This window comes from Choloepus didactylus, chromosome 19 (assembly GCF_015220235.1).
Source record: "Choloepus didactylus isolate mChoDid1 chromosome 19, mChoDid1.pri, whole genome shotgun sequence".
NCBI lineage: Eukaryota > Metazoa > Chordata > Mammalia > Pilosa > Megalonychidae > Choloepus > Choloepus didactylus.
The window spans coordinates 35,496,993-35,517,189 of record NC_051325.1 but is presented as its reverse complement, the minus strand read 5'-3'; the positions used below and the strand labels follow the sequence as shown (position 1 = coordinate 35,517,189).

General features: G+C 50.8%; 1 protein-coding gene across 5 annotated transcripts; it reads right to left on the bottom strand.

Annotated features, from left to right (window-relative positions):
- Positions 1–325: 325 nt before the first annotated feature.
- On the bottom strand, positions 326–18,206 carry CCM2L (CCM2 like scaffold protein). Of its 5 annotated transcripts, none has more exons than XM_037812060.1 (10): positions 18,126–18,206; positions 14,897–15,064; positions 12,907–12,990; positions 12,620–12,803; positions 11,076–11,563; positions 7,867–8,002; positions 6,272–6,335; positions 3,899–4,028; positions 3,231–3,369; positions 326–2,232 (listed from the first exon to the last, which is right to left on the bottom strand). In XM_037812060.1, the coding sequence occupies exons 1-10, from the start codon at positions 18,153–18,155 to the stop codon at positions 1,904–1,906; spliced, it is 1,752 nt and encodes a 583-aa protein (XP_037667988.1). In that variant the 5' UTR covers positions 18,156–18,206; the 3' UTR covers positions 326–1,903. The 5 variants fall into 5 exon arrangements, with proteins under 5 accessions (XP_037667988.1, XP_037667990.1, XP_037667991.1 ...); XM_037812062.1 differs by having other exon boundaries at positions 12,620–12,800; XM_037812064.1 differs by having other exon boundaries at positions 2,094–2,232; positions 6,216–6,335.
- Between the last annotated feature and the right edge of the window lie 1,991 nt (positions 18,207–20,197).

The following is a 20,197-nucleotide window of genomic DNA, read 5'->3' as shown; positions in this document are numbered from 1 at the left end:
ACCTGCTGGTGGGGCCCTTCTGAAAATTAAAACGTTTGTCCATGTTCTAGTAATTCCACTTGTGGGCATAGAATCCAAAGAAATTTTCACATAGGGCTGTAAGGGTCATGTAAAAAAAAGTTCATCATAGTGTTGTTGTGGTAAGAGGGAATTGGAAGCGACCTAGGTGTCCATCACTGGGGGAAATTAATAAATAAAACGCAGCTGATGCTCAGCTTGGAATATTTTGCAGTAGTTGAATGCAACAAACTAGATGCTTCCACAGCAACATGGGTAGATCATAAAAACATATTATGGAGTGAAGAAAGGAAGCAACAGAACGAGATCCTTATATAATACCATTAGTATTTGACACTGCATTCATATAGTATGAAAACATACACAAATCACCATGTATTTTATATCCAGGGACATTTATCAACACATAAGAGTATGTTCCCAGGGTGGGGAAGGGTAAGGGGTGGGGATGTGGGAATGAAGGGGGAAAAGAAAACAAAATAAACATCAGAAGGGCCTTGCATGGAGCAGTGATGATGGGATGGTCATTTGCCTCAAACTGGACATGAATCATGGAACTCTTTGGATTTGAAGTCCTAATGATAATGCTTTTACTTTTATATTGGTGATTTACCTCAGGGTAAGTACCATGTGTCTGTCTATGGAGGGCTCTGGAAAGGTTTACAAATAAATTTAGCTTTTCTGTGCAAGTCTCTGGCCTTGTTCCCTTTAGACCCCGAGCCTTTCCTCAGGCTGTACCTCGTTCCCTGAGTGTGGTCCTTATCCTACTTCTCTACCTTTTCAACCAACACCCCTCTTCAGACTTCTTTGACTACCCAACCCCCCACGATGGCTGTCTGTGGGATCTTGCTTTTTTTCCCATTTGGGGCTGGCTTGATCACAGAGTTAGGCTGTAATAGAGCTGCGAGGGGGGAGTCGGGTACCCTCTCCCCAATATGTGAGCTCCCTGAGGGCCTCCATACACCTCTCCCCTACCTCAGTCCCATCCCACTGCACCCAGGCAGGACAGGTGAACCGAGTCCAAGAGTGTTTGCTGTGCAAGGAGCCATCATTTATTGAGCACCTGTCATGGGCTAGACGCCAAACCAAGGTCTTGACCTTCATTAATCCCCACAACCTCCCCTGTGAGGGAAGCAGGACGTCCCCATCCGGCAGATGAGGAAGTGGGAGGCACAGGGAGGCCAGGAGCTAGCCAGACAGGAGCCCTGAGTCTGCTGCCTCCAAAGCTGAGATCCCCTAGGGTGAAGCACTCGTTCAGAGTGTCAGGCCCAGGCCTGGAACCCAGGTCACCAGCCTCTGAGTCAACCCTCAGTGGAGGAAAACCTCTGTCCACGTGGATGACCCAACTTCTGCCACCAAGGGAGGAGACGCTGCTGCTTAGAGTCTTAAATAACCATCTGTAACATTTAGTATGCTCAGCTTGAGGGACGTCTGAGGAAAATCAGGAGATTCCACTCCTGATTCCCTTCCCTCTTTTGAACCTCAGTTTCCCAAACTGTAAAATAAGACCAACAGAGGTCTCTGGAATCTAGGAATTCTTTTCTCGGTCTGCCAGCAGGTGGAGCCCACCCCTCAGCCTTCCTCCTCCTCCAGAAAGCTGCGGAGTCACCGGGAGGGAAGGAGGTCCTGGGGGCTGGGCGAGGGGGGCAAAGCAGGACCTCGCGCCCTCCCCAGGCTGCCTGAAGGGCCTGCTCAGTCTCGGGCGACTGACCAGACTTCATCGCCCCCCTCAGGCTATTCTCGGGATCGCAAGGAGGCTCTGGGGCGAGGACGGACGGGAGGAGGGGTTCCTGGGGATGAGGGCCCACGGGCAAGAGAGCGTGAGGCCTGGAGGCCAGGAGTGCAGGGCCATCCCCCCTTTCCCCGTCTTCCGCATTGGCGGCAGCTACAGGTAGTTGTCTTCGGCTGCATCGCCCCTGCCCAGGGAGCCCCGGGCCTCCTCGTCTTCGCCCTCGTCGTCGTCGTCGTCGTCGTCGTCGGGGGCCAGAGCCTCGATGTCGTGCGTGATGTCAGCCAGCAGCCGGTGGAAGGCCTGCGCCTCGGGCCGCTGGGCCGCGCCGTCGTAGCTGCGCACGGCCGACGCCGACGTGGAGCTCATGCTGCGCTTGATGCGGCCGAAGCTGTCGGTGAGGATGCCGCCCTCGCGGATGCCCACGCCCTCCAGGAAGCCCTGGAAGTAGCTGATGTCCTGGTCCGGGATGAAGGGCCGCATCCCTACGGGGCGGGCGGGCGGGGTGTTTCTTGGGGTTCAGCCCCTTCCCCACCCGCGGAGGGATCACCCTCACTGGGGAGCCAAGTTCAAACCCGGCTCTGCCACTCACTGGTATGTGGCCTGTGTGCCTTCCTTGACTCCTCTGAGCCAGATGATAATGACATAATGCCTAGGACACAGTAAAATCTCAATACATGTTCCATGTTGATGATGATTATTATTACTGCTACTATGATTATTTTATTTCCATATATTAGCTGTGTGGCTTCATCAATACCTGCTCTGAGCCTCACTTTCCTCACCTATAAAACTGAGATAATTGTATCCCATCTCCCAGTAGGGATGTGAGGGTTAAATAACAAGGTACTTGGCACACACTGAGCACCCCATAAACATTAGCTCATTTCACTTCCATCCCTGCTTACCTACTTGACTTCCCCACTTCATTTCTCTGATCCTCAGTTTCCTCATCTGCAAAATGGGGGCAAATAATATCTACTTCCCAGAACTGTGAGCATTGCTTCACACCCTCTGCCCACAGCCACAGTAGCCTCCTGGCTGCTCCTTAACACATGAAGCTTTTTCCTGCTTCAGAATCTTTGTACCTGCCAAATATGTGTTGTCTTACTGGTTTTTTTATTTCAGTTATTATCAGCCTTCCTTACTGGCTGTGTGACCCTTGACAAGTTCCTTAGCCTCTCTTAGCCTCAGCTTCCTACGGGGTAAGATGGGGAGAATCACCCTGTCTCCCAGCTTTGCTATGAAGATGAAATGGCTAAACCCGTGCTGTTCTCCTTAGCTCTGCTTCCTGACCCTGGGACTGACTGCAGGCAAGTCCCTTCCCCTCCCTACACCCCGTGGATCTCAGGTTCCTGCCTTATCCAAGGCTGTGGGGGAGGATGAGGGATAAGGAGGAAACAGTCCCAGCAGCCTGACCAGGACTGGCACGGATGGTGGAGGAGCCTTGGCCGACCACTGGGGAAGAGGGAAGGGGGCTCACCGAGGAGGAGGAACTTGCGCCGGTCTCCGTAGAGCTTCAGCAGGCCTGTGCAGTAGTCTTGGATGGGCAGCCCCAGCCGGTACTCCCGTAGCAGCAGGGCAAACTGCTGGATCTCGGGGGGCCCCAGCTTACTCCGCAACTGCAGGGGACACCATTCAAAGTCAATCCCAGGGAGCAATCCCTACCCAACCCCAGCCTGGACACCTCTGACCCAGCCCTCCTCAGAAAACTCTTCCATGGCTTAGCCAGGGGAATCCAGACCCCTTGGGCTCCATCTAAGGGGTGGGATGTGGACTCAAGCTGCCTGAGTTCAAATCCTGGCCCTTCACTGATCGGCTCTGTGATCTTGGGTGGGTGACAACCTCCCTGACCCTTGGTGTCCTCATCTGCAAAGTGAGGACAATGATGGTACCTCCCTTTTGGTTGTGGTGTAAGATTAAACGAGATGGTACATGAAAGGTACGTAGAACAGTGCTAGCTGGTTAGCTGGCATTATTTAATGCCTTTTACAAGCTGGCCTCAGTTTACTCTCCTAACCTCTTCCCCCACCCTGACCTCTGAGATCTTATGTTTCAGTTATGTCTATTCATGATTCCTGAAACATCCCCATGTCTTCTGAAACCTCCGGGCCTTTGCCTGGGCTGTCCCCACTGCCTGCCCCAGCTCACCGTGACCATATAATCCTGCAACTGCTCGAGGCCCAGGCCACTATGGTCGCTGCTGCTGCAGTGGGAGCCATGGAAAGAGGGTGTGGACGTGCCGCTGTAACATGCTTCGAAGGTGTCCTGGGAGCCGTTGCTGCAGGGACAGGAGGAAAGGGACCCTCACTCACCTCCCCCCAGTTCCTCTCCCTGGGGCAGGCTGAAGGCAGGAGGGCACAGCTCTGGATGCTCTGGACCTGCAGCCTCATCCCAGCCTCTGTGGCCTTCAAGGCCCTGCATGTTCTGGGCCCTCCCTATCTCTCAAGACTCGTGTCTCACCATGCTCCCCCTTGCTCCTGCCTTCTCCTTTTCCCTCTAATGCTCCATGTACCTTCTTACCTCTGGGCCTTTGCACATGCTGTTCCCTCTGCCTGGAATGCCTCTCCCTACCTTTTGCTCAACTAACTCTTATCACTCAATCTTAAATGTCACCTCAGGAAAGTTTTCCCTGATTGCCCCAGACTGGGTTAGGCCCTCTCTTGAATGTGCTCTCCAAATCTGTCATCTTGCCACGACGTGTGAGGCCTTTTGAGACATCCCCATCCCGACATCCTCTCCAACTATTCTTTCCTTCACACCCTCTGCCACAGCCACAGTAGCCTCCTGGCTGCTCCTTAACACATCAAGCTTTTTCCTGCTTCAGAATCCTTGTACTCGCTGTTCCTTCTGCCTGGAATGTTCTACCCCTTTCATTCTCCAGGTCTCAGTTCAAATGCCACTTCCTCCGAAAGACCCTCCTGACCCCCTAGAGGAGGTGGGGTTCCTCTCATCCTTTCTCACAGCATCCTGAACTTCTGTTTAGTGTGTATTACCATCAAATAGTGATTTCATTGGCCCATACTAGATTGAAAACTCTGCAAGAGCAGGAGCCTTGTTATTTTTTTTTTATTTGCGGAATGCTTACTATGTGCTAGGCATGGTTCTTGCCTTTCAGTATTGTTCCCACTGTCCACCCGGCACTCAGCACAGTGCCTGGCACATAGTAGGTACTCGACAAATAACTAAATAAATCAACCTTGGGCTCTTGCCTTTTGGTCTCTAGAGTTGTTCCAGAACCATCTTCCTACAGAGAAGCCATGTAGTTTAGTGGTTAAGAGTGTGGATTCTGGAGCCCACCTCCTTGGGTTCAAACCCTTGGCCTACAAGTTACTAGCTGCCCCAAGCTACTTAATTTCTCCATTCCTCAGTTTCCCCATCTGTAAAAGGGGATAATTAAAATTGACAACATTGTGAGAATCAGAGCAGTTAATATTTATAAGGTCTTAGAGTCATAGACCATAAACAATAAATAAACAGTATTCATCGTAACATTGCTATGTTGACTTAAAAAATGCTTTACAGAACAGCGCCTGGCACACAGCAGATACCAGGTTCTATGTGAAGGACACATAGTATTAGGAAGGCAAATCTATTACCACTAAAATGGGGGGAAATGTAGATGTAGAGTAAATATCACTGGTAGAGACTGCAAATTCCCTATCCAAAGTCATTAATAACAGAACTGGGGTGGGCAACTCATCCCAATTTGCACAGGACATTATCGATTTTAGCACTGGAAGTCTTGTATCCTGGGAAACCCCTTAATCCTGGGTGAACTGGGATGGCTGGTCACCTGAACAGAATCCTGGACAATGTTCCCAACTGAAAAAATTGTTAAAACTACATTTTCTAGCCCTGTTTACTGCTAGTTGTGGCCAAGTGACTAAGTTCTAGCCAATGAGATATAAGCAGAAGTTATCAGGTGTGAATTCCAGCACAGCACTTTAGAGAGGCCCCTGACTTGTAACTGTGATAGCTGGAGCTATAACTTTTGTCTTGGTCCATGATGTGTCCTTGAGGACAGAAGCAAGTGCTAAAGAGGGTAGGGTAGGATATGGGAAGTCTGGGCCCCAGACAATCATGAGGCCTTGAACAAACTACCTCCTGGTTTATTTTATGTGAGAGTGGGGGAAGAAAAACCTCTATCTTATTTTAGCTACTCTTCTTTAGCATTTCCATTAAATGGAGACAAACCTAGAGTAGCTGTAATTTTGGTTTCTGCAGAACATTGTGCCTGGATGACTGGTAGAAAACCTCAGGTCAACAAGGACCTCTTTCTGGGTTCTTGTTGTCCCCCCAGGTCTCTCTCAGGGGTCTGGATCCTATGAGCCCCCCAAAGCCTGGGAAGCTCAGTTTACTTCCCACACTCAGTGCTCAGTATCTCAGTTCAAACCAGGGTTGTGTCACTTTGTCCCACCCTCTCTTGCTTAAAGGAGCCCAAGAATGGTTGGAAGAGGGATCCTACTTGTGCGCGGTGAGTGGGGGAGCAAGAGTGGGGTCCCTGAGGAGGGCAGTACCCACAAGGAGCTGCAGCAGCTGAAGTCGGCGTCATAGGCATAAGTCCCATCTGTGCGGCAGCTCTCACCTGGGGCCAGCAGACAGAGGGGCTGTCAGAAGGTCACAAATCAGGGACCAGCATCCCTGGCTCCCGAAGGCCCCAACCTCAGCCCCACCTGGGGTCTAGTCCCGCCCCGCCACCAACGCACAGCTGAACTTGGGCAACTCCCCTCCCCTCTCCTGGTCCTCAGCTCCCCCAAATCAGGGCAATACCATCTCCCTGGGGGTCTTGTGGATAGCAGGCAGGGGAACAGGTATAGGAGTGTTTTGTAAACTGTGTGTTAGAGGCAAAACAAAAAATTTTGAGGAGGGGAAGGAACTCAAAATCTTGAGAAGAGAGAATCACCATTCACAGAGAACTTGTTCTGCTCCTAGCCCCGCTCTCTATTTAGCTGACTTATTAATCTCACTCTTTAGATCTTGGCTCACTGTCGATTTCTCATGGACATTCCCCTGACTTACCAGGCAAAACCAGTTCCTCATTATATGTACTCACAGCACAGTGTGTGGTTATATATTTATTTGTATAATTAATTAATTATTGTCGACCCATCTCAGTGGATGCAAGCTCTGTGAGGGCAGGGGCCAAGTCTGGTTTTGCTCACCAGTACATCCTAGTGATTAGCTCTGGATCTGATGCACAGTAGGTGCTCAGTAAATATCTGTTGGATGAATGAATTTGTTGAAATATTTGCCAAATCATCCCATTTATTTGCCCATTATCTCTGTGAGAGTTTATTAAACTCTCCCAATTTCCCAACAAGCACAGCTTCCACAAAGGGGAATGCCTCCAGAAGGAAACAGCCAGCTCTTTGTTGCCAGAGCTGGGCAAACAAGGACAACATGGGAGCCCTGTGGCTGAGGGAATTCACCTAATGGCCTTGAGGGCAGCGTGGGAAGGAGGTTGTAGCAGACAGAAACTTTAGAATCAAACAGACTTGGGTTTGAACTCTGGCTCTGCAGCTTACCAGCTGTGTGACCTTGGGCAAGTTTATTGACTACTCTGAGCCTTAATGTCTTCATCTTTAAAACTGGAATCATAAGGCCTCAGAGAGTTGTTCCATCCATTCAAAAAACACTTCTTGAGCATCTGATGCACTGGATCCTATGCACAGGGGATACGGTGGCAAAGTTGCTTTGAGAATTAAATATCACTTGGCGTATTGGTATTGTGTTTGGCACACAGTCAGTGCTCAATAAATGTCTCTAGTCACCTCATTCTTACTCCAGCCCTTGACTGCATCCAGGGTCCCATCTGCTAATCTTTATTTTGACCTAGAGCCGGAGTGGGGCTGGATGGCTCAGTAAGGAGCCAATGCCTGTGCTTAGGTGTCTGCAAAGCAGCGAAACCAAAAACAAAAGGGAGAGAGAAAAGTTCAGCTCTGAAGATCTCATTTTGAACTTGTTAACCCAAATGTCTGTGAAAAAACTAGGTTTAAGAAATGAAAATTGACATTTTATTTTAACATATCAGGTGACACTGCCTTGAGACAGACATCAGGACCCCTAAAGACATTGGGGATATCTCCTGGGAGGGAGGCTGGGATTCGGGTACTCACTGCGGCTGCAGAGCCACGGCCGTTCGGGTGTGGACGTGTAGTGGTAGCCGGCCCGGTCCACACACTCGATGCTCTGGTCCCCGTAGATGATCTGGAAGACCTGACAGATGAGGGCGCAGGACTCCTCGGCAGCATCCTGGCTCGAAGAGGGAGGGAGAGAGCTCAGCCCTCGCCAGTGACCCGGATGCCTCCTGCTTCCAAACAAGTGCGAGGAGGCTCACAGAGGCACGCTCACTACAGGGCCCTTTAAATCTACTTGGAAGACATTTCCCACCAAAATTTTATGGCCATTCTCTGAATTCTGGATCTTTTTATGGAATCCAGTGGCAACTCTGGCTCCTCTTCCCCCCAAAATGCACACATGCACCCCAAATTTCTGGGGGATTCATGTACCTTCCTGAAACTTATCTGTAATAAACCCTGACTTATTTCAATTTACAGGTATGGAAGCTAGGTCCAGAGAGGGCAAGTGACTAGATGGGACAGAACCCAGATCTTATGACACTCAGTAGAAAGAGGAATTAAATGTAGCAGAATTTTAGGTTCATTATAGTTACTATTACTGGCTGTCATATTTAGATATGAGCATCCTGGCATCCAGAGCAAAAATGAAAGTAGGATGAATATATAGTCTTCAGTCTCTGATAGAAGGAAGGAGTTTAAGTTCTTGGGTGAAACTTTTTGTTATTTCAAATTTGGAGAATTTACCTCTTATATCTTTCAGCAAGAGACACAGATAGAGAATAATTGATGAATGCATGATAATCTTCATGAAACTATTTCCTATTTTGAGTCTCTAAGAAGAATCCAGGGTGTAAATTAAAATGTAACTCAGTGAAGGCATTTTGTAGAGGTGCAGGTTTACTAATGATTAAACCAGGATTACTTCTTATGATAACCCTATAAAACGGACAGAGTAGGGAAAACCCCTATTTTATAGTTACGAAAACTGAGGCTTAGCGTGGTTAAGTGACTTTCCCAGCTTTGCACAGATTTGCCACACTAGCTGGTTTTGGCACCAGGGTTTTTTTTACTCCAACTCCTGCATTCTCCTTGGAACCATGATGCCTGAGACAGGAGGCCCAAGGCTCAGACACCCCAGAAAGCGGCTCTTTGTTTATTTAATCATTTCACAAACTCAGATTTAGTCCTATGGTGTGCCAGGCTCTAGGCCAGGGTCTCAGAGGTGAAATCGATGAGGTTTGTACCCTCGAGCCTTACAGTCCAGTGGGAGTCAAGGTCCACAAACGTGGCACACTGTTCCTCTGCCTGGAACAAACTCTCCTGGATCTTCACCCTGCCGGCTCCTTTCTCTCCTTCGTGTTTCAGCTTAGACGCCACAACCTCACTTTTCCTATAGAAAAGGGATTCCCTCCCTCATTCGCCGCCACTGTAGCCTGCTTGTTTTTATCTTGGCCCTTATCCAAGATATACTCATATACTATTCATTCATTCATCTATTTGTTCAACAGATATTCACTGAGCACCTATCATGTGCCAGGTGCTCTTCTAGGTCCTGGGGATTCCAGAACACACAGAGAAGGCCAGTGTGCCTGGAGTGGAGTGAATAAAAGGAAAGGGTTGAGGTCAGAGAAGAAATGCAGCTGGCAGCTGGAGCACGTCAGGCCTTGTAAGCAATTGTAAGGATGCTAGCTTTACTCTGAGTGAAATGGGGAGCCATCTGAGGATTCTGAGCACTGACACAATGTGACATCTGTGTTAAAAGGACCACTCTGACACTCTGACAGACTTAAGCAAGGGCCAAGCCAGTGAAGAGGTGACTGCGTGATCTAATTGAGAGATGATGGGGACTGGGTGGGGACAGTTGAGGGTGGGAGAAGTGGATGGGTTTTGATTATATTTTTAAAATAGAGCCAATAGGATTTGCAGAGTGAATGTGTAAGAGAGAGAGGAGCCAAAGATGATTCTAAGATTTTGGACTGAGTAGTGGAGGGACAGCTGCCATTGATCGAGATAGGGAGATGGAAGGACGAGCAGGTTTGGGGAGAAGATCAGGAGCTCAGCTTTGGACATATTAGGTTTAAGGTGGTCATCAGACCTTCATGTGGAGATGCTGAGTGGAGATACAAGTCTGGATATGGCAAGAAATAAAATTGTGGGATAGCTCAATATTTTTAAAGCCATGGACTAGGTGAGATCATGTAGAAAAGACTCTAGATGAAGGAGAGAAGAGGATCAGGCACTAAGCCTGGGGTACTCCAAGCTTCAGCAGCTAGAGAGAAGTGGAGGAGCCAGCTCCTGAGAAGGAGTAGCCAGGGAGGTAGGAGAGAAACCAGGAAAGGAGGAGAGCCAGAAGCCAAGTGAGAAGGTGTTTCAACGAAGGAGTCAGTTTCACTGTCCGAGTTTACTTGGTTATTATCCACTCTCTTTAGACAGGCTGCATGTCTGTTTTGTCCACCACTCATTTTGTACAGAGGAAGGCAGTGGCCCCAGGTCAGAGGAAAAGCTTAGAAGGCTCAGGGCTTGAAGGTGTCTGCCAGGCCATGAGCTCCTTAAGGGAGATCACCAAATGTGTCTTGTTTGCCTCTGTAGACATAGCACCCAGATCAATGCCTAGCACATGGTTGTCACTCAACAAATATTGTCAAATGAATAAAAGCAAGGATGAATGTGGAGAATGGGGAGGTAAAGAAGGTAAGAATGGCTGTAAGGCTTCTTCTGCCTTGAGCGACTGCCATAGGTATCAAGAACACAGATTTCAAATTTCTAGGGTCCAAATCTTGAAATCAGCACCTGCCTGCTGTGTGAACTTGCATAAGTTACTTAACCTCTGGATCTCAGTTTCCCTTTCTATGGAATGGGGATAGTAATATCTGCTTCTCGGGATTGTTGTGGCTGAAATGAGTTCATGCTGGTTCCAGGTCTGGCGTGGGTTGGCACTCCATTAGTATCGTCATCACTGTTAACTGTGGCGGTACTAACACCGACGACGTTGGAGGGGCAGGTCTGGAGCAGGGGGTTAGATCAAGTCTGTTTGGGCCATTTGAGTTTTCACCCCAGTGGGACATCCAGGGGAAGGTATCCAGGGCTGGAATTTTGGAAGGAGAAGGCCAATGGAGGGAGAAGGATAGACGCCGGGGGCAGCCCCCAGGAACCTCTTGAATGGGGGGAGGGACGGCAGCCACTCCTCCCCGGGCGCACCGGGCGGGGGAGCAGTGCACAGAGGCGCGGGGTGCCCTCGGGCTCACCCTGTTAGCTACAGCCAGGATGACGAGGTTGCAGTAGGCGTCGGGACTGGGGTCCTGAGGGTCGAGCGGGTTGGAGCCCGGGTGGCGCCGCTCCCAGCTGCCGCCGCAGCCCGCCTGCCTCCGCTCCCAGCTGCCGCCGGCGCCCGCCTGCCTCCGCTCCCAGCTGCCGCCCGGCTTGCCCGCGCCGCCGCCGCCGCCGTGCCGCCGCTCCCAGCTCCCGCTGAACGTCTGCCGCCGCTCCCAGCTGCCCGACGCCCGCACTCCCGCGCGCTGGCGCTCCAGGCTGCCGCCGCCGCCGCCCCCGGCCCGGGCCTCGGCGCCCGCGCCCCCACCCCACCCCATCCGCCAGTCCAGGCTGCAGATGGTGTGGCGCCGCTCCGTAGTGCCCACCCGCCGCTTCTCGGGCACCGCGCCCGGCGGGCCGGGGTCGCGTCCCGCGCCGCCGGGGCTGGCGTCCACACCGGCCGGCACCGGGTCCACGCCCAGCCCTAGGACAGGCCGAGTGGTCGTCACCCGCAGAAAGGCGGAGCTATGAGCCCCCTCATCTTGCCCGGGAGACCTGGGGCTGAACCCGCAGCCTCGGGGTCCTGCCGCACCGGGTCCCGCTCCGGGCCTCAAGTCCCTCCTATGCTTGAGATAAGCATGGTCTCACCCGCTAGTACTCCGCGCCCTTACTTTAGGGCCCCGCCCCCGAGCGCAGGCCCCGCCCCCGAGCGCAGGCCCCGCCCCCGAGCCTCAGGCCCGGTCCACCGCCTCAGGCCCTACCCGGGTTCCAGAACTGTGAGGCCTCCATGCAGGCTCGGCTCCTGGCCTCAGGCTTTACCCGTCCTCAGAGTAGTGTGACCAGCCCGCCTCTCTCTCTCCGCTCCTAATCTCGGGCTCCACCCCTGGTCTCAGGCCCCACCCCTACACTCAGGGTGGGGTGGCCAGGCGTTCTCACCCACCCCACCCCCTCCCCTAGCCTCAGACCCGGTCCTCTCGTCTGAAGATGGTGGTCAGCTGTCCCCTGCCTCAAGGCCTTTAACTTCTGACCCTGTCCCATTTCAGGACTCCCTCCTGGGATTCCGACCCCCTCGCCCCCGCCCTTGGCCTCAGGCCCCGCCCCGCGATTGGCGCACTGGGATCTCTGCCGCCAGCGCCCCCTGCCTCGAGCTCGCCCCATGGTGTAAGGCCCCCTCTCCTAGGCCAGAGTCCACCCTAGCCTGAGGGTCCCCCTAACCTCAGAGCGGAGTGGCCTGGCTCCCTTCACCGCGTCCTTTAACTTCGGGCCCTTCCCTAGCCTCAGGATTCCGGCTTCTCCACTCTCCCCAGGCTCGGCTACCAGGCCTCAGGGTCGTGGATCAGGTCGCCCACCCTTCATCCTCAACCTCGGGCTCCCTCTTCTCGCCTCTGGCCCCGGCCCGCCTATAGTCTGAGTATTGTGGTCAGGCCTTTTCCACCCACCCCTTCACCAAGCCTCAGGTGCCGCAGCTGCCCCAGGCCCCGCCCATTCCCGCCCTTTCCCCGTCCAGGCCCTGCCGCCCGCCAGGTCCCGCCCCCCGTACCGGTCTTGAGCACCAGCAGGTGCAGCGCGTCGTCCTGCAAGTAGGAGGCGGCGGCGATCTCGTGCGTGGGGATACGCAGGATGAGCTCCTCGTTGTCGCGCCAGGTGAGCAGCAAGCAGCGGGCCGACAGGCTCAGGATGCTGTCCTGCTCCGCCGTGGTCTTCAGCGGCAGCTCCTTCAGCTGCTGTGGGGTGGGTGGGAGCTCCTGAGCCCCCACGGGACCGCGAGGGGGAAAGGGAGAAGGGGACGAGGCCCTGTCCCCCGCCCCCTCCCCACCAGAGCCTCACCCTGGCCGTGTCCAGCAGCTGCAGGAGTTCGTCCCGGCTGGAGGGGTTCAGGGAGGAGGTCACCCAGGTGAGGTGGCCTAGGAACTGCGTGGGAAACGGGGGGTGAGGGGAAGGGCAGAGAGAAGTCACTCTGAAGTCTTGGAGGACCTTGGCCACCTCCCTGACACAGTGTTGGTAGGTTCAGAAATATCCAAATTAATAACCTGATAATAACTTTTATGGAGCCCCTAATAAGAGCCAGGAACAGTTCCCAGTGCTTTATGTACATTCACTCATTCATCCTCTCTTTGAAGATGGGAAAACCAAGGCACAGAGAAGCTAAGCACCTGGCCCAAGATTATATAGACAGAAAGGACAGAATGGACTCCCAGGTCAGTCACCCACCCTCTAGTGCTTACAGCCTTGAGACATAGTTGTTTAGTCTTGGCAGCTATGTGATTCCATAGTGAGGCAAAAGTCACTATGATTGCAGAACTGAAGACCTGTGAATCTCCCCTTGTTCTGAGTGACTGTCACCACCCTCAGCACCAGTGTCAATTGTCTGTGCAAATCCCTCGCCCTCTTTTTGATCTTGTTGCAAAAGAGGAGAATGTTGTATCAAATTAGTATATAATTTTGTCAGAAAAATGATGCCCAAGATCAATAAACTAATTTCTTTTTCATTTTAAAAATTGATAGTTGCAACTATAATTTAAATGTTATTCAATATAAGAATTAACTTTTTCATTATTTTTACTTTTATTTCTTCTAGGCGAATTCTATCAACCAAGCCTTTTCTCCTCTTTTACTTTTTTTTTAAATGAAATTTCAGTCCCCGATTTTTTAGTGCATTCATTTAAAATTAATGAATTTACCCCCATTGGTTTGCCAGATAAAATACAGGCTGCCCAGTGAAATTTGAATTCCAGAAAAACAACAAGTATGTTTTTAGTATTTTTAGTCCTGTGCAAATTTTGAACTTGTACTAAAAAATGTATTCATTGTTTATCTGAAATTCAAGTTTCATTGGCTGGCCTGTATTTCTGTTGGCTAAATCTGACAACCTTACCCGCATATCAGTCTTCCTTAGCTAAATGAGAATCTCCCATTGCTCCCTCAAGGTACTTACAAAAGAGAGGGAAAGCCCTTGAGTTATTATTGTCCTTTGTAGCTTGCCGAGATGGGTTCTTTTAACTTGGGCACTGCCCGAGTAACAACAGTGTTACTGCAGTCAAGTTTCACCAGGTGCAAAGTGAAAGAAGCTAGTCTGAAAAGGCCACATACTGTATGATTCTAACTATATGACACTGCAGAAAAGGGCAAAACCATAGAGACTCTAAAAAGATCAGTGGTTGTCCAGGGTTCAGGAGAAGGGGGGAGGGAATGAATAGGGCATTTTTAGGGCAATCAAACCATTCTGTATGATACCATAATGGTGGACACGTGACCTTATGCATTTGTCAAAACCCATAGAACTGTACAACACAAAGAATACATCCTGATATCAACTATGGATTTTAGTTAATAATGATATATCAGTTTTGGTTCATCAATTGTAACAAATGTGCCACACTAATGCAAGATGTTAATTATAGGGGAAACTGGGGGAGGGAGAAAGGGGGTATTTTGGAGCCCTTTACTTTCTGTGCAATTTTTCTGTAAACCTAAAACTGCTCTAAAAACTAAACTATTTTAAAAAAAGAAAGTTCTCACACGCAGGTAGGACTTCCAATGCAGAGAACACTTTCCCATCCCTTATCCCCTGGGGGTAGTTTTGGAGCCCCATGTTGAGATGGTAACACTGAGGCTCAGCATATGAAAGTCACTCGCTGAGGGTACATGACATAAGGCAGGGGCAAGGCTGACTTGAACCCAGGCCTCTTTCTCATGAGCCACCGCTTCCCCTGTGTGAGGCAGGGCTGGTGGGGAATTGGTGTGGTGGGATGCAGGGGAGGTAAAGCAGCTCCTCACACCAAGATTGTTCCCACCCCTCCCCCCATCCAACACGCACCTTGACCTCTTTCTCCAAGTAGTCACAGAGCAGAATCTGGGGGTCGATTAGGTAGTCGGGGGGATACAGGGGCATCGAGTGCAGTGGTCGGCGGCTCACACTGCTCCGAAAGGTTGCCCTGCGCCCAGCCTTGGGGAACACTAGCCTTCGGATGGGGGACACAAAGCCCTGGGGGAGGACAGGAGAATAACACTAATAATGGCAACCAACATTTTTGAACACTTACTATGCTCACCATTTTACTTACATTACCTAATTTAATTGCCACAAAAAAAACGCTGCGGAAGGCTGCCTCTGGGATCCCCATTTTACAGCTGGAGAAACTAAGCTGGTAGTGGTGGAGTTCACCTGGACAGTCTGGCTCTGAAACCTCCATTATGAACATGCAGGTAAAGGTGCAGCCCCTGCCAAGGCCCAGGTTTAAAGGATAGGCCAGACTGGGACAAGTACAGAAAAACATTAGGATTCAATGTGGCTGGATGGTGTGTGCTTAGGTACTCGTTAGGTTATTCTCTGTGCGTTCCTAAAGGTTAGAAAGAATAAGTAAATGTAAGTATAATCTAAGGGACACCTGCATAAAAATGGCCTGAAGTAAGGTTAAAAGTACAGGTTCCAGGGTTCCAGCTCAGACCAACAGAATCTAAATCTCATAGGTCCAGGAAATTTTGAGCACTACTCTAGACCAACAGTTCTCAAAGTGTGGTTCCTGAGCCAGCAGCAGGGTCAGCGCCTGGGAACTTTAGAGAAGTGCACACTCTTGGACTCTATTCCAGGCCAACTGAATCAGAAACTCTGGGAGAGAGGCCCGCAATCAGGTTTGAACAAGTTCTCCAGATGATTCTGATGCAGACTCAAGTGTGAGAACACAGCAGTTGATCTCAACCCTGAGTGTCCTTTACAACTACCAGGGGAGCTTCTGAAACCTCAGATGTCCAGGTTACAGCCAGACCAATTGAATCAGACTCTCTGGGGCTGGGACTCAGGCATCAGGATTGTTTTCAAGGTTCCTCAGGTGATTTCCCTGGGCAGCTTAGCTGAAAACCGCTGCAGGATATGTTGTGAATGTGATTACTTAACTACTGCAGCAAGACGAGGGTGAACAAGACAATCCCTTGCCCTCCAGGAACTCATATTCTAGTGCAGGTAAACAGATAAGATACAAGTCCACAGCTGCATGTGTTCATTCACTTCATTCATTCATTCATTCATTCATTCAATAAACATTTACTCATACCTGTGTACCTGCCCAGTGCTGAGGATTTAGTGGAGAACTATACCCTACCCTTGCCTCCAGGGCTTAGAGTGGAGACACTGGCATACCGTGTCACTAAACTAGTGAGTCACAAACTACTGGGCTTGCAAATTTCAATTCAATAGGTCTGGATTGGAGCTAGGGACTGTATTTCTAACAAGCTCCCAGCTGCTGCTGCCACTGGTCTGCGCACCACACTTTGAGGAGCCCGGATCTAAACTAGTGGTTCTCAAAGTGCGGCCACATGACCAAAAGCATCAGCTTCCCTTGGGAACTTGTTAGAAATGCAAATTCTTAGGCCCCTTCCAGACATTTGAATCAGAGACTCTGGGGAGCGATCTGAGTTTTAACCCCTCCAGGTGATTCTGATGCATGCTCAGCACAAATTTTAGAACCAATGTATTGGAGCCTGGATGAGGTATGCGCAAACTCTCAGTGAGAGACAAACTGTCTGGGAGGGAGTCTGAGCAGAGGACACAGCATGCAAAATCCTGGAGGGTCTGATGAGGATGAGTCTGGAGAAGCATTGGGCTGTATGTTGTGGCTGGATTATGAGATGGGCAAGTCATGAGGCCTTGAATGCCAGCTACAGAGCTGGACTTTATCCTGTAATGTGAGTTCGTGTGGTTGTGTGTGTGTGTGTATGGGGGTGGAGGGGCATGTGTGTTTTGTCTGTGGCCCTGAAAAAGTTTTTGTCCAGCCCAACCCACCTCTCCAGACTCATCTTGCCTCATACCCCACCTCACTCCTGCCTTCTCCAGCTACACTGGAGCCTTTCAGTCTTCCTTATTTGCTATGTTACTTCCCCCCACAGGTTTCTGCACATGTTGTTCCTCTGCCCAAAACACTCTTCCCTCCCCTCTTTCCTTTCATTCTTCAGATCTTAATTCAAACTGATCAGGCTAGGGCTGGGCGCCTAATATACTGTTTCCCAGTACTAGGTATGGTACCCTTTGTGCATTTGTATGTTAATTTTTAAAAAATTAATACTTGTTTCCTCATTAGACTGTGAGCTCCAAGGGAGGGAACAGGGACCTTGTCTGCCTTTGCTCACCACTGCATCACCACCAGCACCAGGCATAGTACCCGGCACATAGTAAGTGCTCAATAAATACCTATCAGAGGAATGAACCAAGAGCAAGCATGCACATATGCCTTGGCTCCCCTCTGATTCACATGGGAGTGATTCACATGGAAGTCCTTTAGAACAGCCCTGACTCAAGTTCCCCGGGGGAAAAGTGCTCCATGGGAATGGAAATTAGAATTTGAGGGGCTCCCTGATCCCCAAAGACAACCAGATGAGATGAACACCCAGGGCCAGACATGGCCCCAGAGAACCCTAAACCAGAAGCCTTCTCAGAGGCAGGAAGGCTGGGGAATGGGAGATGGAGAGCTGGAGGTGACCCCCAGGCTGAGACCGTAGGAGAAGCGCCCTTGTGTAAAGAGGGGGAGGGGTTAGGGGAACGTTGAAACATAGCAGGGGATCCGCTGGGAGATTTGAGTCTAGATGGGCAGCCTCAGAGCACAGAATTACCCTGGCTGGGGTCTTTCTGTCTGAGGAGGTGGGGAACAGGGGGTGAGTCTAAGGTGTCTGTCCATCCCTGTGTCCTAGAATCTGCAGGAGGGAACCACCAGGAACACCGTTTGAAGTATCTCCCACACCCAGTCTGTCTGACCAAGTTTCCTGGGAAGGTCTCTGTCCATTCCAGGGATGGCAGAGGCCGCTGAGAGTGGAGAAACAGGTTAAGGGTTTGGAGCCCAAATATCGTGCTGCCCGAGAGCGAGAAGAAAAGTCTTTCCAAGTGCGAAGAAAAGCCTCAATTATTCCACTTCACACACACACACACACACACACACACACACACACACACACACACACACACACACACACACACACACACACACACACAGCGCCTTCCCCCTTCCCCAGCTTCAGGACAGTTCTCTACCCTGCATTCCTCGCTCCTCCATACCTACCTTCTTCCCTTTCTTGACTTCATATTCCATGGCGAAGCGTTCTCTCTACTCCTGCTGCCCTGGCCTCCCCCTCCACGTCCCGCCCCCCCCCCCAGCAGTTCTTTTGTTCTTTTTCCTGCCTGGTCGGAAACTCCACCAGGCCGGCAGGCTGGGAGTTCCTGCCCCTCGGGTCTGACAGCCGGCAGAGGCTGGGGTGGGGCGGGTGGGGGCACGGAGGGCGCATCTTGGGACCCTACAGCTGAAGGGTGGGAGCCCAGGCAGAGCAACTGTCTTGGCAAGAAAGCCGAGAAGCCTCCAGCTAGAAGGAATGGTTATTGAGGGAGTTTGGGGGGTGGGGTAGAGGCTGGGGTCCCCATTGGAGGCTGAGAATTTGGAGTCAGAAAATTTCAAGTTCCAGCCCTACTTCTGCAATTGACCTCTCTGCATGACCCTAGCAAGGCAAGTCAGTTTCCCTCTCTGAGCCTCAGTTTCCCCTTCCTCTATACATTGGAATAAACACTGGCTCTCTCCCTGGAGCTGCTGCAGTGAGAAATAAATGAAATTGTAGATGAGAAAGTGCTTTATAAACTATAGAATACCATTCCAAGCAAGTTATGATCTTTAAAAATTAATAATTACTTTTAAGGTAGGCAGGAGACAGGCTGCCTGGGTTCAAATCCTGGCTTTGCCTCTTACTAGGGTTATGACCTTGGACAAGTCTTGTGGCCATGCAAGCCTCAGTTTCCCCATCTATAAAATGGGTACAATCCTAGTTTGACTTCATGGTGATGTCGTAAGGATGGAAGGTACTTAGAAGAGCTCCTGGCACATAATTAAGTGTGCAATACATATTAACTATTTACCTACCTATGTACCCGTGGGTCTTGGGCTCTTTTACCATCTCGCAGGAGAGTATTAGGGAGGCAAGGCCCCTTTGTGGCTCTGTGCTAAGCACTTTACATATTTCATCTCTCAGTTCCTTTCAGTTTTGGGGTGCCATTATTATCCTTATTATACAAATTTTTAAAACTGAGGCTCGACTGCAGAGCCTGGCGCAAGGAGGTCACATAATAAATAGGAGAAAGACCTGGGAATTCTGGGCCATCTGGACCTAAAGCCCAATATTCCTTACCTCTAGGGCCTGTGCACCCCACACACCCCTGCTAGATGGCTGGAAAGGTCCTGATTAACCCACCTACTTCCCACCAGGACCTCTGGGTTCTGGAGGCCCCAGCTCTGGAGCTGATTTGCTTATTGTAACCTCTCTGGGCCTCAGCAACCTCATCTTTCCAATGGAAACAAATCATCCCCAAAGCCCTGCCCTAATAGTCAGAGGTATAGCAAGGAAGACACAGGCTGTGGGTGAGAAAGGGGTGGTAAATTGTGAAGTGCAGGGCCAAGGCATGGGACTGTTTTAAAGGTGATTTGAAAGCATGGGAGTACTGGGTCAGGGCCTGGGAGGCACGCCCCAGCTGCCTTTGGATGTGAGGGCTGCAGCAAGTTCCCAACTATCCACTTTTCCTCTCTCCCTCCCTCCCTATATCCAGGGGAAATGGCCCGGGCTGCTGAGTGGCCAGTTCAGACAGCCACTCCTCCTGCTGCCCCACGTCCTGACAGTCACCTCCCAACAGCAGGAAGTGAGATCTTCACTCAGCCTAGGAGGCCAACAGGAAGAGGCCAGGATGTGTAAACCAATTCCCTGACCCTGCTCCCGGCATCAAAGCTCCCACTTAGCCCCTTGAGCAAGTCCAGAATTCTCACCCTCAGAGCAGCAGCAGAGCATGAAAAGGTGGTCTCAGTCCTGACGCCTCCATGACTGGCTTTTGCAAGCCTCTGGTTCGCTTTGGTCCTCAGTTTCCCCAACTGTCAAATTGGGACTTACTCCTGGACCAACTCCAAACATCACTGAACTGCTAGGAATCTCAGATAGAACAATGTGTTCCAAATGCCATTAGAAACAAAAGCTATCTCTGCATTCCCCACAGTGCCTGCCCCAGGGCTGGGAACAGATGAAGTGCTTAGTAAACCTGAGCAGAAGTGGTTGGAGGCAGGCAGGCCCAGGCTCTGCTGTGTGTAACCTTGAAAAAGTTACC